We start from the raw sequence: 13,937 nt of genomic DNA on the forward strand, positions 1-13,937 counted from the left end.
TTTTTCGTTTCAAAATGGTGGCAGATTTTTTGGAAAAAATCTATATTTTTTTAATACTCTGTGTTTCCTATACCAATGCATTTATCCCTTCTCCGGTTGAATTTTCTTACTCGTTATGAAATTAGCTTTCCTTTGATATGCTACAAGTAACGGTTTTTTGAAATTATAAAAATTCAAAAAAAATTTATTTTTAAAAATTTGCAAATGCTCATTTTTCAAAAATTTCAAATAGCAATATATGTCAAGTGGCACATCATTTTATAGGTTTTTAAATTCCTAACAACTTTGTATTTTACACTAACTTCGTATCTCTTTTAGTTTTTGCGTAAATGACAAAAAACCTAATTTTCCTATATCAAATGCATGTTATTTGGGTTTAACACTAAAGGCCCAATTTGATGAAGTGAAACCACGTCGAACCCAAATTACATGCATTTGATATAGGAAAATTAGGTTTTTTGTCATTTACGCAAAAACTAAAAGAGATACGAAGTTAGTGTAAATTACAAAGTTGTTAGGAATTTAAAAACCTATAAAATGATGTGCCACTTGACATATGTTGCTATTTGAAATTTTTGAAAAATGAGCATTTGCAAATTTTTAAAAATAAATTTTTTTTGAATTTTTATAATTTCAAAAAACCATTACTTGTAGCATATCAAAGGAAAGATAATTTCATAACGAGTAAGAAAATTCAACCGGAGAAGGGATAAGTGCATTGGTATAGGAAACACAGAGTATTAAAAAAATATAGATTTTTTCCAAAACATCTGCCGCCATTTTGAAACGGAAAAAGATAACTAATTTCTGTTTTCACCAAAATGTTTGTCTATTAAATACCTTTAAAATGATGTATAACATGACATATGTTTACATTTGAAAATTCCAAGATTCGAACTAGTGACCCTCAGTTTTTGGCACACCCTGTATTGGGAAAAAGTTAAAAATATTTTTACGTTATTCCTTGGGGTCGATTTAGCGGGAAATAATTTTATTTCATCCTTTTACGTTAAGCCGTTTTTCGGTAATCAATTTGAGACACCTCTCGTGAGACACCGTGTATACTTAACCATATTACAAAATAATTTAATCAATGCAGAATGATAATTTGTACCCAAACTGTCCATTTAAATTTATTGGTACTGATGTTTGTTAGATTTTTAGACAAACATATAAAAGCCAATTAACGACAATAACTATACATATTAAAAAAATCCATTGCAGGTAGAAGTGTCAAATTGGCATATAAAATTAATCTAGGATATAAATATGAATAGGTTTTGGACATCTAATCATCAGGTGAGATGGGCATCATCCTGGTAAAGTTTTTATGCACAAATAAATGTTGTGAAAATAAATTTAAGGTTTCATTGAAGGGATTCAACAAAAATCTGTTCAGGTAATATTTCATATTGAGAATTCTAATATCTTTTCAACTCAAGTTTTTCATGTTACAATCATTACTGTCATCCTTTTCACCGTCTTGCTTTTAACTTTTTTTCTTATTTTTATCACTTTTTTATCGTCACAAATTATTGCAGAATTTATTTAATACATGCAATGGTTTTTTTATTTTTCATTCCAAGCATCTGTTTCGAGAAAACAACTTCATGAGGTAAGTTAAAGAACAATAACCTAGATAACAGTGCACAGTAAGTTGAAATGTATGTTAGTACACTCTTAGACTGTTGAAGTGGGATGGATTCTGTTGGGTTGTACAGTTAATAGCTATTTACATTACAAGTGTAGTAAGAGCGTTTTTACTTCACGCAGGTGAATGTTGTGCAACGAGCGGAAGCGAGTTGCATAATTCACCCAAGTGATGTAAACACGCTCTTGCGTAACGTGTAACGTACAAGATTTTACCTGACCCGACAATATACATGGGTTTACGTACAATATTTTTCATTATCCATTTAAATCATCTTCTATCAGTAACGTTCTTTTACTAACAAAAGCTAGGTTAGGTAGGAAAATACTTTAAAGCATAACAATAACATTCAAGCGCACAGCTGATTTCTAGCGTTGAACGTCATTGGCTCCATAGAGTTATATTTTTAAGTTAAGCACTCGATGTAATTTAAATAGGTTTCTTTACATCACCGAGTGAGTTTTTGATACTTTACATCACTCGAGATGTAAGGAAGTTGTATACATCACGCTTAGGATAGGGAAGTTTAACATGGCGGGTTAGGTAAAATGTTCTTAAAAACTTAAAGTAAATAAATAAAAATAGGATCTACTTTTGTGACGTGTATATCACTTAATTGCACTGTAATCCGTATGCAAAAACATTTTTTGTTTGTTTTGTATGTATAGAACTTTATATAAACAATTAATTTATATTTTTAGAAGCCTTTACTTTTTAAAGATTGTACAGGTATTTTGTGGTTTTTAAAAGTAAGCAGGTGTAAACCAATTGTGTTTACATTGGTCAGTATGAAAATAGTCATAGCCTCCTTAAATACAAGGCCGCGCCGAGACTTTTAGTGGGTATGCTTGAGGTCGGATGGATGTGTAAGGCCCGCACTCCACTCATGGACCGAGGACGTGTGGAACTGCGTTTTACACCTCTCAATAAAACAATTAAAAAGAGAGCCGAAAGTGGCACCGCTGCAGACCCGGTCTACTGAAACAGCTGTTCACTAATTTATAATGGAGCGTATGCGCAATGTTTACATTTACAAGTTTGTTATTCCTGCTTTTACTATGGCAATAGACATGCCGATGAGGTGCGACGTTGCCATACACCAAAGAGGAGGCTTAGGCTATGAAAAGGTTCTTCCCTATATTTTGTCCTAAAAAGGAAATATATACCAGTAATAGTATATTTATTTGCTAAGAAAGAGTACAATTTATGAAAGTGTTATTTGTAATTACTCTTTGTACATACAGTTAAAAGGTCCTGCCAACAGAGGTATTTGTTACTGCTATATACATGTGTCATTCGCCTATTGGGTCTGATGATGATTGGAGTGTCCAATCGAAATCCATCACCACTTACCATCTTTTTTGTATATTTACCGTCTTGTGAGTAACAGTATAAGCGTAAATATATGTATTAAGTGTTATAAGACGTTTCTTAATTTACTTTCCATATACAGATAAATAATAGAAAAATAAAAAGCTTTGGTAAAAATTAATATAATAATCTACAATTTTATCCTTATACGTAGAATGGGAGTGTTTCATGGAAACCACAATTAATCTGATCCGTGTTCCTTTTTAGGCAACGCCAGACTTGCTTCATTTGCTATGTGCCTTCATTTGTGTATTCTTTTGTTCTGTGGTCTTTTACATCTAATTTGATAATTTAACCCTTAGCGTGCACGCTCTTTATTTATGCTGAAGCGCGTGCGTTTGAGGGTCTAGTGGACCCCCGAATAAAAATGGATTTATAAAAAAAGTTTTTGATATTTAGCTATTAAAACTTTAGACATAATATCTAAGTATATTAATTTTCTCCTATTGTTACGTAAATTTTATGTTCCTACCATATCCTTTAACTATTTTGAAAATAATAGTTTAACCCTTAAATTTTACATGATGAAATGTAATAATGTTGTTGAAGAGGGGAAAATCGTAGTTAAACATGTTTTTATTGCAAACAAATATTATTTTTTATTTTACAAAAGTATAATACTTGTAAAAAACCATGGAAGCAGTAAATATGAACAGTATAATGAATTAAATACATTTCCTGGTTTGTAGAAAATACTAAACAAAATATAAAATTTATCTAACACTTTCTTCGGTAATGTGTGTTTTTCTTTAAAAATCCTCAACCAGTGGTTGGTTTAGAAGTCCTTTTAAACACACATCACAAATATTTTATGTTTGTTTCTGGCACATTAGTTTTTCTTAAGGTTTTACACTTAAATTTGGTCTTGGCGTATTTTTTCCGAGACAGACGGTGCACCGCGCCTTTTTACTGGGAGGCTAGATCAGTGGACTCTATGGTTGGACATTTCCATCCAATTGTTTAACAGATACTAAGTTTTTTGGCAAACTGTCAATACTATCAACATTTAAAATAATAAAGTTGTAAAATTATTAATACTTATTATGATAATAAAACTGAGACACAACTAAGCGCACGAGAGCACACCAGACCCCCCAATTTACACAGTACTGGTAACACAAGCAAGCGCATGGGGGTATGCCCACAGAAGACATACTACTATAACCCAGAATGCTAACCGCATGGTAAAAAGTGTTAAGTACTCGGAGAGAGCTTTGCCTGTCAATTCGTAGGCAGCGCCACCAGCGTTGCTATGCTGGTGGAGCTGTCTACGAATTGACAGGCAAAGCTCTCTCCGAGTACTTAACACTTTTTACCATGCGGTTAGCATTCTGGTTTATAGTAGTACGTTTTCTGTTCTATGCCAGACCAAGGGGGGTGATAACATGTCAATGACTGGTCAAGACAAACAACTCTGCTGCCAGATGATAGCATATGCTGTTTTAGGCAGCTAGGTACTGTTACGCTCACAGGATTACCACCAGACTTGTAAAGTTATGACAAAATTACCATACGTGGGGGTATGTCATACCCCGCACGGGCGGTTAAGGGTTAATTTTAATGCGTTATTTGGAAATTAAACAATCATTTGCACAAAAAAAAAACTCTGTTGACTTTTTGACAAGTTTATGAAACTGGACCAATTTTTCTTTGATAAATATTTGTTTATCGAACCAGTGTTTCAGATAACTTAAGACAAGTTATATTTCTGAGTTTTTTTTCTATTTGCATCTAAAACAAAAATGTACAAATTCATTATCCCTGTTCGAGAAAGACTTGGTAGTTCAATTCTAATAACATATCTTGAATTTCTGCATGCTTAATTGTGCTGATTTTCTAAGTTTGCAACGTTTTATGGCCTCTTAAAAATTTAAAGATAGTTAAAATTAACTATTGAAGTAATGCAAATAAACGGTATTAGAAATCTGGCATATATTTTCTCCCATTACCTTGTCAACAACCCAATATGTGGAGGGAATGACTATGATATTTTTTGGGGCAAATCACAAAGTTGCAATAATTTCTAAATGTAATTGTTACTTCATGAGGATTTTATACTATTTTGACATTTTGTATAGTCAAAAGGACTATAGCATGCTAAGTTAATGATTTAATAAAAATCTTTTAAGCTGCTTTTGTAAAAATTCGTTTTTTCTGTAATTAAAAAAAATTTATCAAAATAAACATTTTTTTTAACGCCTGAAGATGCCATGGATGTTATTTACACACAATATATCATAAAAATCTGACACCAGGTGTGGTATGTAGATAAACTTTGTAGGTACACACACAGACTCACATCAAAGACTTAAAACTACCATTTGGTTGTTGACATCACTTCAAGAGACCCAAAACGCAAACTCAAAGATTATGATGAAAACCATACTTTCTCCAGATATTATGTTTAAGGGGAGGAATTAAAAAAGGAAAATCGTCATGATGTTATTATAAAAAGTTCATTAACTGGAAAACTCTCTACCTCAATTTTAGGATATACCGGCACGGATATACCCAACTAACACTGACAACAACTCAACCAAACCTCATTGGACTATTGTTGATGACTTAAACAGCATGTGTCTATCCTAGTGTCAAAAATAAATGGGAATCAATAAGTTTTAAACTATTATTTGTATTTATGGGATTCTTCTAATATAATTACAATCAGAATCTTATAAGAACTGCCTCATGAAAACTTAATCTTCCAATTGCAAAATGTGGGAATTACAAATCAAATATGGACATTCAAATTTTAAGTACTGTATATATGTATAGGCTGGAAACTCTTGAGACAAACCACAACATTAACTTTCTAAATTCACAACATGTTATCAAGGGGTAATTAGTGAAAGTATAAATAATTTATAGTGTTTACATTTTGAACATCCATACAAGTAACAAATCAATTGATATTTAAAAATACCATAATAAAGTACTAGTACTACACATATAAAGCACTTGAAACTGAGGCATTTGCAGGAGAACAACACGGAGGCTGGCCAGTCGGAGTCTGAACAGAAGCCCAAACTGCGAGCTGTCACTGAATACCTGATCCTGTACTGTGGATCACAGCGAGGTACAATTGACCAAGTATCTCTCGCATTGTTCCCTCTCAGCTTCCTGGTGTTCACTGTTGTCTACTGGGTCACGTACCTGAACGAGGCCAAGCAACGGCACGTCACGTGACGTCAGTCCTCCAAACAACAGCACCAAACAACAGAAAAATGCGAGACAATCGTTCTAGCACTAAGCTTTTAAATGAAAACTACACAGTTTATGGTTGTAAAAAGGTACACTAGATTTGCTTATTTGTTTAAGCCCAGACAAGAATTCTTTAGGATATACTAGCGAGACATCATACACTTTTTGATAAACAAGTATGAGCTTAGATTAGTCGGAGGACTTTTGCTGATTCAAACTGTCAAGAGAATCAATTTTAGTATATATCGGCCTGTCTGTCTGCCACCTCAGTGCTTTACCATCTTAAACCAGGCGATTTCTATCAACAAGTGCTTGCATTTTACTTTAATATGTCTGCATAAGAATTATTATTCAAGTAGGGTACAGACTTTTTTATTGCAGCTTAAAGTTTACACCGAAGCTCAATTAATTGTATTCAGTAACTTTACTATTTCCAGTTGCCCCCTTGACCTAATCTTTGTTGTATTTGAGTGAATGATGACAGAAAAAAGAATTAAGGATGACTGATACTGTGGTAATGGAGTGGTTGATCTAAAACCCAATATGTGATTGGTGTACTCCAACCCTAAACAATTTTGATTCAATCAATGGAATTCTCTGTGCTACCGGCCATAAGCATTCATGTGTATATTTTTCATAAACTTACGCTGTAAAAATATTTAAAAAATATGGACATTTTGTTGTTTTACATAAATGCTGTTATTGGAACAGAAACGAGAAACAATGCAGTTAAACTGAAATTTGTGTTCTGAAAGGTCTTAAAATTAGTGTAAATTCAATGTGTTTGCATGTCTAAGTTATGTCTCAGTCTCAGTATTGTTATCAAAATCAATATATGAGGATGGTGAAGCCATTTAAAAAAAATAGTGGATGAATCTCTTGCAACTGTGTGATACTGTCAACATTTGATCCCTCCCTTAGTGTTTGACACTATAGGTGATGTGGCATTAAAGATTTCATAGTTTATAATAGGTTTTTATTTAAATTTTGCTTGAATAAAAAGATAGTCTATTTGATAGAATCAATACATTCAATTTGATTGAGTGCACAACACTCTGTCTGTGGCTTGTTTCAATAGTGTCAATTTTTATTAAAAACTTTCTAAAGCTTAACATGGAAATAGGATGTTGGTTATAATTGTCAAAGATATTGATAGTGTATGAGTATTAATCTATTTAAAAAACGGGTTAGGAGAATATTGACCTAGGAATTCAAAATATTTCCTTGACAATAATTTCTGGAATTAATAAAAACATGCATCTAAAAGTTCTAATAATAAACCTATGACCAACAAAGGGCAAAAGACAAAAATAAAAAATATAGATAAAACTAAATACACTTGTATGGGTTTCCCAAACCACCAGCTATGAGTTGATTAAATGAATTGTATACAACAAATTTAGGTTACTTCTACAAAACTCTAAAAACGAATAAAAAAATATGTAGCTTGGTTATCAAATTAATATAAACCTGTGTATTATCAAATAACATATCCATATCAAAATATAAACATAAAACAAACTTCAACTAATATATGTCAAATGCTTTATCAAATCAAATAGCCAAATCAAAATATAAATTGGAAACGGACTTAACAAAAAAATAATTAATAAGTAAAATTGTTTTATGACAATTCTTTGGTTTTATTATAACTAAGTCTACGCTTCATTGTCATCAAATAATAAAGTGTAATCATAGATAACTCTCTAAGTTAGAACATTATGTTTACCTTTGATAATTATTTATGTGTCCCAATATCAACTGAAGATACACGTAGAATCAGATTAAGTTAAAATCATCAATATATTCAAATAATTTGAACAAAATTACAAATCACTTATAGGTATGTTTTATATAAATCAAAAGTATAAAGAATATTTGTAAATAAAGTGTATATATAAATTATAGTTAAATACTTAACATATCACTTCCACTGCTTACCATTAAAATGTTAAGTGCCTTTTGGTGTTTTAGATTTTTATATATTTAACTTATAGCTACTGTATGACGGAAACATTATATAATGTTCACATTTAAAGTGCCAAACCTGCTCAAGTACAAAAAGGTTCGAATTTTTTTGACATTTTGATTTATTATGGGCATAATAATATTAGGGCCTACATTGTAAACTTTGCAAAACTTTACTTGTGATATAGCAAGTAATAAGATCAACAATTTTATTTTGCAGTTAAGTTAAGAAGCAATGTTGTTGATACTGGTAGTTATTTATTATTGTTACTAATGTTTAAAATTTTAAATGTATCAAATTTATATTATTGTATAATTTCAACACATTAAGATTAAGTCATGTATTTACTTGATTAATATGTATTATAGGGCTAGTTGTTACTTGTGCCACAAAAGATTCTTTAAAGTCCGTTCACAACATTTAAGCAGTTTGAGGAGAAGGTATCCTGGGTTTCCACCACCTTTTTTTAAGCTTAATGTATATATCAGCTGTCGGCTGTTGTTTCAAAGTTAGGGTGAGGAGGAGGGGATGAAATCGCTCCCCCTTAAAACACTTACATTTTGTGAATGGAGTGTAGTTAAATGATAAACTGGTTTGAAATAAAGTAGGGGTGTGCAAACATCCATTCATCGGGATGCTTGTTCAAATATTGCAGTTATTAATTCACTTTGGGAAAAATCCATATTCAAGCGGTGCATTTAAATTGGTTCCTGAAGAAAAAAAAAATTTTACATATAGTTTGAAATTATGAATTTTCAAAATCAAAGCTACACATAGTTTGAGACAGAATTCTGCTTGAATGATATTTTGATATTTTTACAACATTACCATTGCACCAAACACCAAATCTTTGAAAAATAATAGTCTAAATTACAGAAGCGATATATTTATAATAAATTAAGTCACAGTACATTAAACATGAACTGCATGATGGATTAAATGTTTCTTATTTACCATTTATGGTATTATACGGTATCAACTAAAAAATTTTGAGCACAACATTGGAAAAAAGATTGAAAGTGTTCAAAACTGTTAAACTTTGAATAGGTACAAGCTATAAATCTTAAAAGCTTAGAAGACAAGTCCAGCTAGACTCTTTGAGTGAGAAAAAAAGAATACCATTTGCACACCCTATACATAAAATAATGTCCACTTTTACTTTCAGATGCCATTAGACACAGTTTCAATGTGCCTATTGTATTTAGATTCTGAAACTACAGAACTGCCATACAAAATTTGTATAATTTGTCAAAAAACTACAGCGTAGTTTGATTTTTTACTTAACTATCTAATAAAAGGATAAAAATAAGCCTGGCTCCATCACTTAATGACAGTAAATTATTGAACTTGTTTATAGAGGTGGGTTGTTCGGTCAGGACCCGTTCGGTTCGACCAGGTCATCCAAGTGAACGAGTGACCCGGATCACACCATCCGAAAAGGTTTGCGTACTCCGTTTCGTTCACTTTTTCTTTCGTTCCAAGACCGACCAAAAAGACTGAGGTTAGAGGTGATTGGTGACTTACTGACTGGTTCCCAGTGGCGGATTTAGAATAGTCACAAGGGAGGGGGGCAAAACAGGGGATCTGGGTGGTTTGGGAAAAATGTGTGTAAACCAAGTCTCCAAAATTACAGTTTTATACTAGGGATGGACGAGATTGGATTTTTAGTTCGAGACGAGACGAGACGAGATTTTTTATTTCTCATAAAATTTCGAGACGAGATCGAGACGGGATTTCCCTTCTCATACACAACGGGAAATGCACGTTCAAAATTTTTACCTGATTTTGTAACATTGTTAGATGACTGTTTAAATACAAAAACAATGATAATAGGAATGAATATTTACAATCTTTTAACATCAGCATAACGTTTTTGTATTAATCACGCCTAACTTATTAAAAATGCCTACGATTAGGAAACATTGTGATATCAGTTAGGATAGAGTTCAACTTATCCTAAAATAATATAAATCATAAAATAAAAGCAATATTAATTTTTATAAAATAGTTAGGTACTTGTTTTGACTTTTTATAGTAATAAAACATTCCTTACACTGCTTACACTTAACAAAACTTCTCAAATGTTATTAAAGTAATATTATTAAAATAATTAAAGTAATATTTACATTTAAAGAATTAATTAAATAAGAACGCCTTCGCAAAGGAAACGCAACTACAACACGCTCCTGTATTGCGGGTATTGCATTGACTTTCTGCAGGCGTTTTTAATTTTTTTTTTTTTTTTTTATTCTCGTCTCGATAAAAATCTCGGCCAAAAAGAAATCTCGTCTCGTGTAACGAGATTTAAAATTTCCCGAAATTTCGAGACTTGACCATCCCTATTTTATACCATTTCTTTGTCCAAAGTTTGTGTGACAAATTATTCTATGCAATGCAGTAAAAACATATGTATATGTATGCCCGAGGGGGGGCGGTCGCCCCCTTCGGCCCCCCCCCCCACTGTTGGTTCCAGTGGTATGGTCTGGTGACTGGGAACTGGAAGTTGACTGGAGTGAAGAACTGACTGACCGATAGTTGAGTATTCATGTCGTAATTAAATTTAAACCTCAGTAGTCGGTCCACAACAAAACGGAAGCGAATGAAACTGGGCATACACATTAAAGTCATATAGTCTCCACAATTTCATTTTTACTAGGCCTATCTATACTATCATAAAAAGGTGGTGGTTATATGTAAACAAATTAAGTCAATTACAACAGCCCACTTATATATTGATAATATTCCATACGTCATCGATAATCGATTTAACCAGTATGGTCATGTCAAGGTTTGTAAAAGTAAGGTTATGTACAAATTAAATTATATAATTAAAAGTAAAAGATAGAGTTGTATATTTATTTTCAGTGCTGAAAAAGGGAATTAAGTATAAAGTAACACTACACATTGTATTATTTCGGATAATGTATTTAGCTATCAATTTCATAACTGTTTATAGCTCAATATCGGAATCAGTTTGAACGATCCAAAGATCCATGATCCCACATTCGAACTAACCTCAACGTCGTGGTAGGTTTACTTTCAAATAACGAACAAAATGAAACAACTGCCTTTGGTTTACCGGACCGGGTCAATCGAACGGGTTTGAACGGGTCTTAACAGTGAACAAGACCGATTGATCCAGATCAGTGAGGTGATCCGAACTTCCCATTTCTAGTTGTTTTGTATTGGTTTATAATTGAACAATGTAGTTGAAAGGCTGACATATGTTAATTTACAATAATTAAAAAGGAAAACTCTTAACCCTACAGTGCTGGAGTCAACCTTCTGTGATGAACTACAGAAACATTTTTATTCAAAGAAGCAAGGACTGGAACACTTGTGGATGATAATGAGGGGTTTTCCTGTAGGCAAACCTAGTTAATTAGTAAATAATATGTTTATTTATAAATACCAATTTTATAGCATAGACATTAATCAATATGTTTTGGTAAATGTTTCTAGGCTTGTTGAATTTTAAGGTTGTTATTAAGGATACTAGTCTAAGTGAGTACTGTATGTAGGCTACTATACTTTTTAGAGGTCTATAATATTTGTTGTTTTACGATGTTACTTGACATGTTTTTGTGTGAATACATTGTTCTTAAAATGTCTTGTTAAATTGTCAAACCAAAACCACAACTATTTTTACTAATAAGGCTAGGCGCACACGAGCGATTATTTTGAGGCGACTATTTCATCGGCCAATCTGTGCATCATGTATTTGAATGGAAGCGCGCTCAGGCGATCGAGAATTGCGCCGATTTTAAAATCTGGGTTTTGCCACAGATTCGTAGGCGAGGCGATTGTCACCCGAAAATCTGTAACGTACAGATTGTTATCAGTCCGCGCACACGGTCGACTAAAAATCGGCCAGTCGCTTGTTGTTCTCCACAGGAGTCAGTGAACTTCAGTGTGAGTTGTGTTGTTTTCTTTGCTAAAAAAAGGCCACAGCTGTTATAATAAAAACTGAAACTTTCAACAGACATTCTATAGTAATTAAAGGACTTTTTACTGTCATCACGTAAAGTGTATAGTTTATAAAACTGTCGATTTAAAAGTCCCTGACTTACTATAGGATGGACCCAATATTAAAGTTTTCTTCTTTTTTTTCTTTGATCTAATTAGAAGAGCACAAACACAGGTTAATTCAACAAAGTCCATTTTAGGATAGCTTAAACACACTAAATAAAATCCATTTCTCGACTAAAAAATCGCCACGTGTGCGCCTAGACACAAATCAAGGGCGATTTATTTTTGGCCGATTTTTTAATAGGCCGATCGAAAAATCGACCGTGTGCGCCAGGCCTAACACCCAATCTTTACTGATTTTAGTCATCCATTGTTGGTAATTCTTGCTCCAATAATTTTAACTTCTGGCAATTGTGTAATAAACTGAACCGCTATTTTTCCATCAAGGCCATCCAAATTAGATGTGTGATAGATTTTAAGACAAAAATGTAATTATGTTTCCGGTTTTTAATTATGATTATTATTTATGTTCTGCGTTCTGAATTTCTAACGTAATTATAAAGTAATAATCTTAACTATCAGAAGTACTCCAGAAAATCTATGAAAAGCCAAATTTTGTGAAACAATAGTACCTGTGAGGTTATGTTGATCAAATATTTTTAGACTTCGTAGAACAGGAAAACTATCAGAGGGAACATAAACATAAAATGAAGTTATCTAATAATACACTATGTTACTTTTGTGATTATTGGTTGGTTTCATAGATCAATTGATTTACATTATTGTTGAATGTATATTGTTTTTGTATATTACATTTTGTGTGTGTCATTTAAAAAAATATAATTGCATACATTACTACTTTGTAAAGTATACATTTTTCCTCACTAAAACTATCAAATAAAAACACAATTGAAATATAAAGAATATATAATCAATGACAAAACTGTATACACCTCAAGGTAATTTTAGTTTTCAAAATATACTTGAGGTATAATGTACAGTCTACATGTATTCTACCACTTTAACACTCTCATCTCACATCAAATATTTCACTCTATTTCACTTTCATCCCAACATAAATAAGGCAACTGATTTTGTAAACCCATATCATTCTTTGGTCAAATTTTGTAATTTATATTCAGTCACTGCATTTCCTATTTAGCTGAATATTTTATACAGAATTAAATTAGTTATCTTAAAGAAATATTAGACTTAAATAAAATTGTTTATAAAAAATGTTTTGTTAATTATTTATTCTCCTGGATACTTTAAATTTGATTGTTTTGATTACAATAGTTTGGGTGCAATATTAGTACTTGGTCTGAAGAAGAGGTAAGCTATTATAGTCATTGATCAAAGTTAAATCGCGATCTCTCAATATTATGTTGAATACTCCTAGAAAATTTTGAATGATTCCATTTAAAAAAATCTAAAAAAATGTGTTGATAACACAGCTGGAAACTATACTCTGTTAACAAAATATAGGCGGTCTTCACTTAAACCTGTCTTTAAAATAATAGCTCAACAGTTGAGGTTTGCCAAAACATCATCAACTGTGCCATATATATTAAGAAAAAAAAGTAGTGGGGGAGTTTCCTCTCAAACCGCCTAAATTTTGTGAATGGAGTATAATAACAAACCAAATACACATCAAATCAACACATACTAGAAGTATTGAAATCAATTTTAAGAGGGTTCTACCCGGTCAATTCAAGATGGCGGCTAAACATGCCTTTACAGTACAAGCTCTCAAAACTATAAAAAAAATTTGTTTCC

At 32.0% G+C, this 13,937-nt stretch overlaps 1 protein-coding gene across 1 annotated transcript in view; it reads left to right on the plus strand.

Moving 5' to 3' along the window:
• Positions 1-7,282, plus strand: part of LOC128983206 (glycine receptor subunit alpha-2-like) — a 70,178-nt gene extending 62,896 nt beyond the window's left edge. Inside the window, exon 9 of the mRNA XM_054402412.1 lies at positions 6,005-7,282. Coding sequence (XP_054258387.1) covers positions 6,005-6,208 — 204 coding nt within the window. The 3' untranslated portion in view covers positions 6,209-7,282. The remainder of the gene's footprint in view (positions 1-6,004) is intronic.
• Positions 7,283-13,937: the final 6,655 nt, after the last annotated feature.

The sequence above is a fragment of the Macrosteles quadrilineatus genome, unplaced genomic scaffold (assembly GCF_028750875.1).
Source record: "Macrosteles quadrilineatus isolate MER2022 unplaced genomic scaffold, UCM_ALF_1.0 Scaffold_1__1_contigs__length_201487025, whole genome shotgun sequence".
In the NCBI taxonomy this organism is placed as follows: domain Eukaryota; kingdom Metazoa; phylum Arthropoda; class Insecta; order Hemiptera; family Cicadellidae; genus Macrosteles; species Macrosteles quadrilineatus.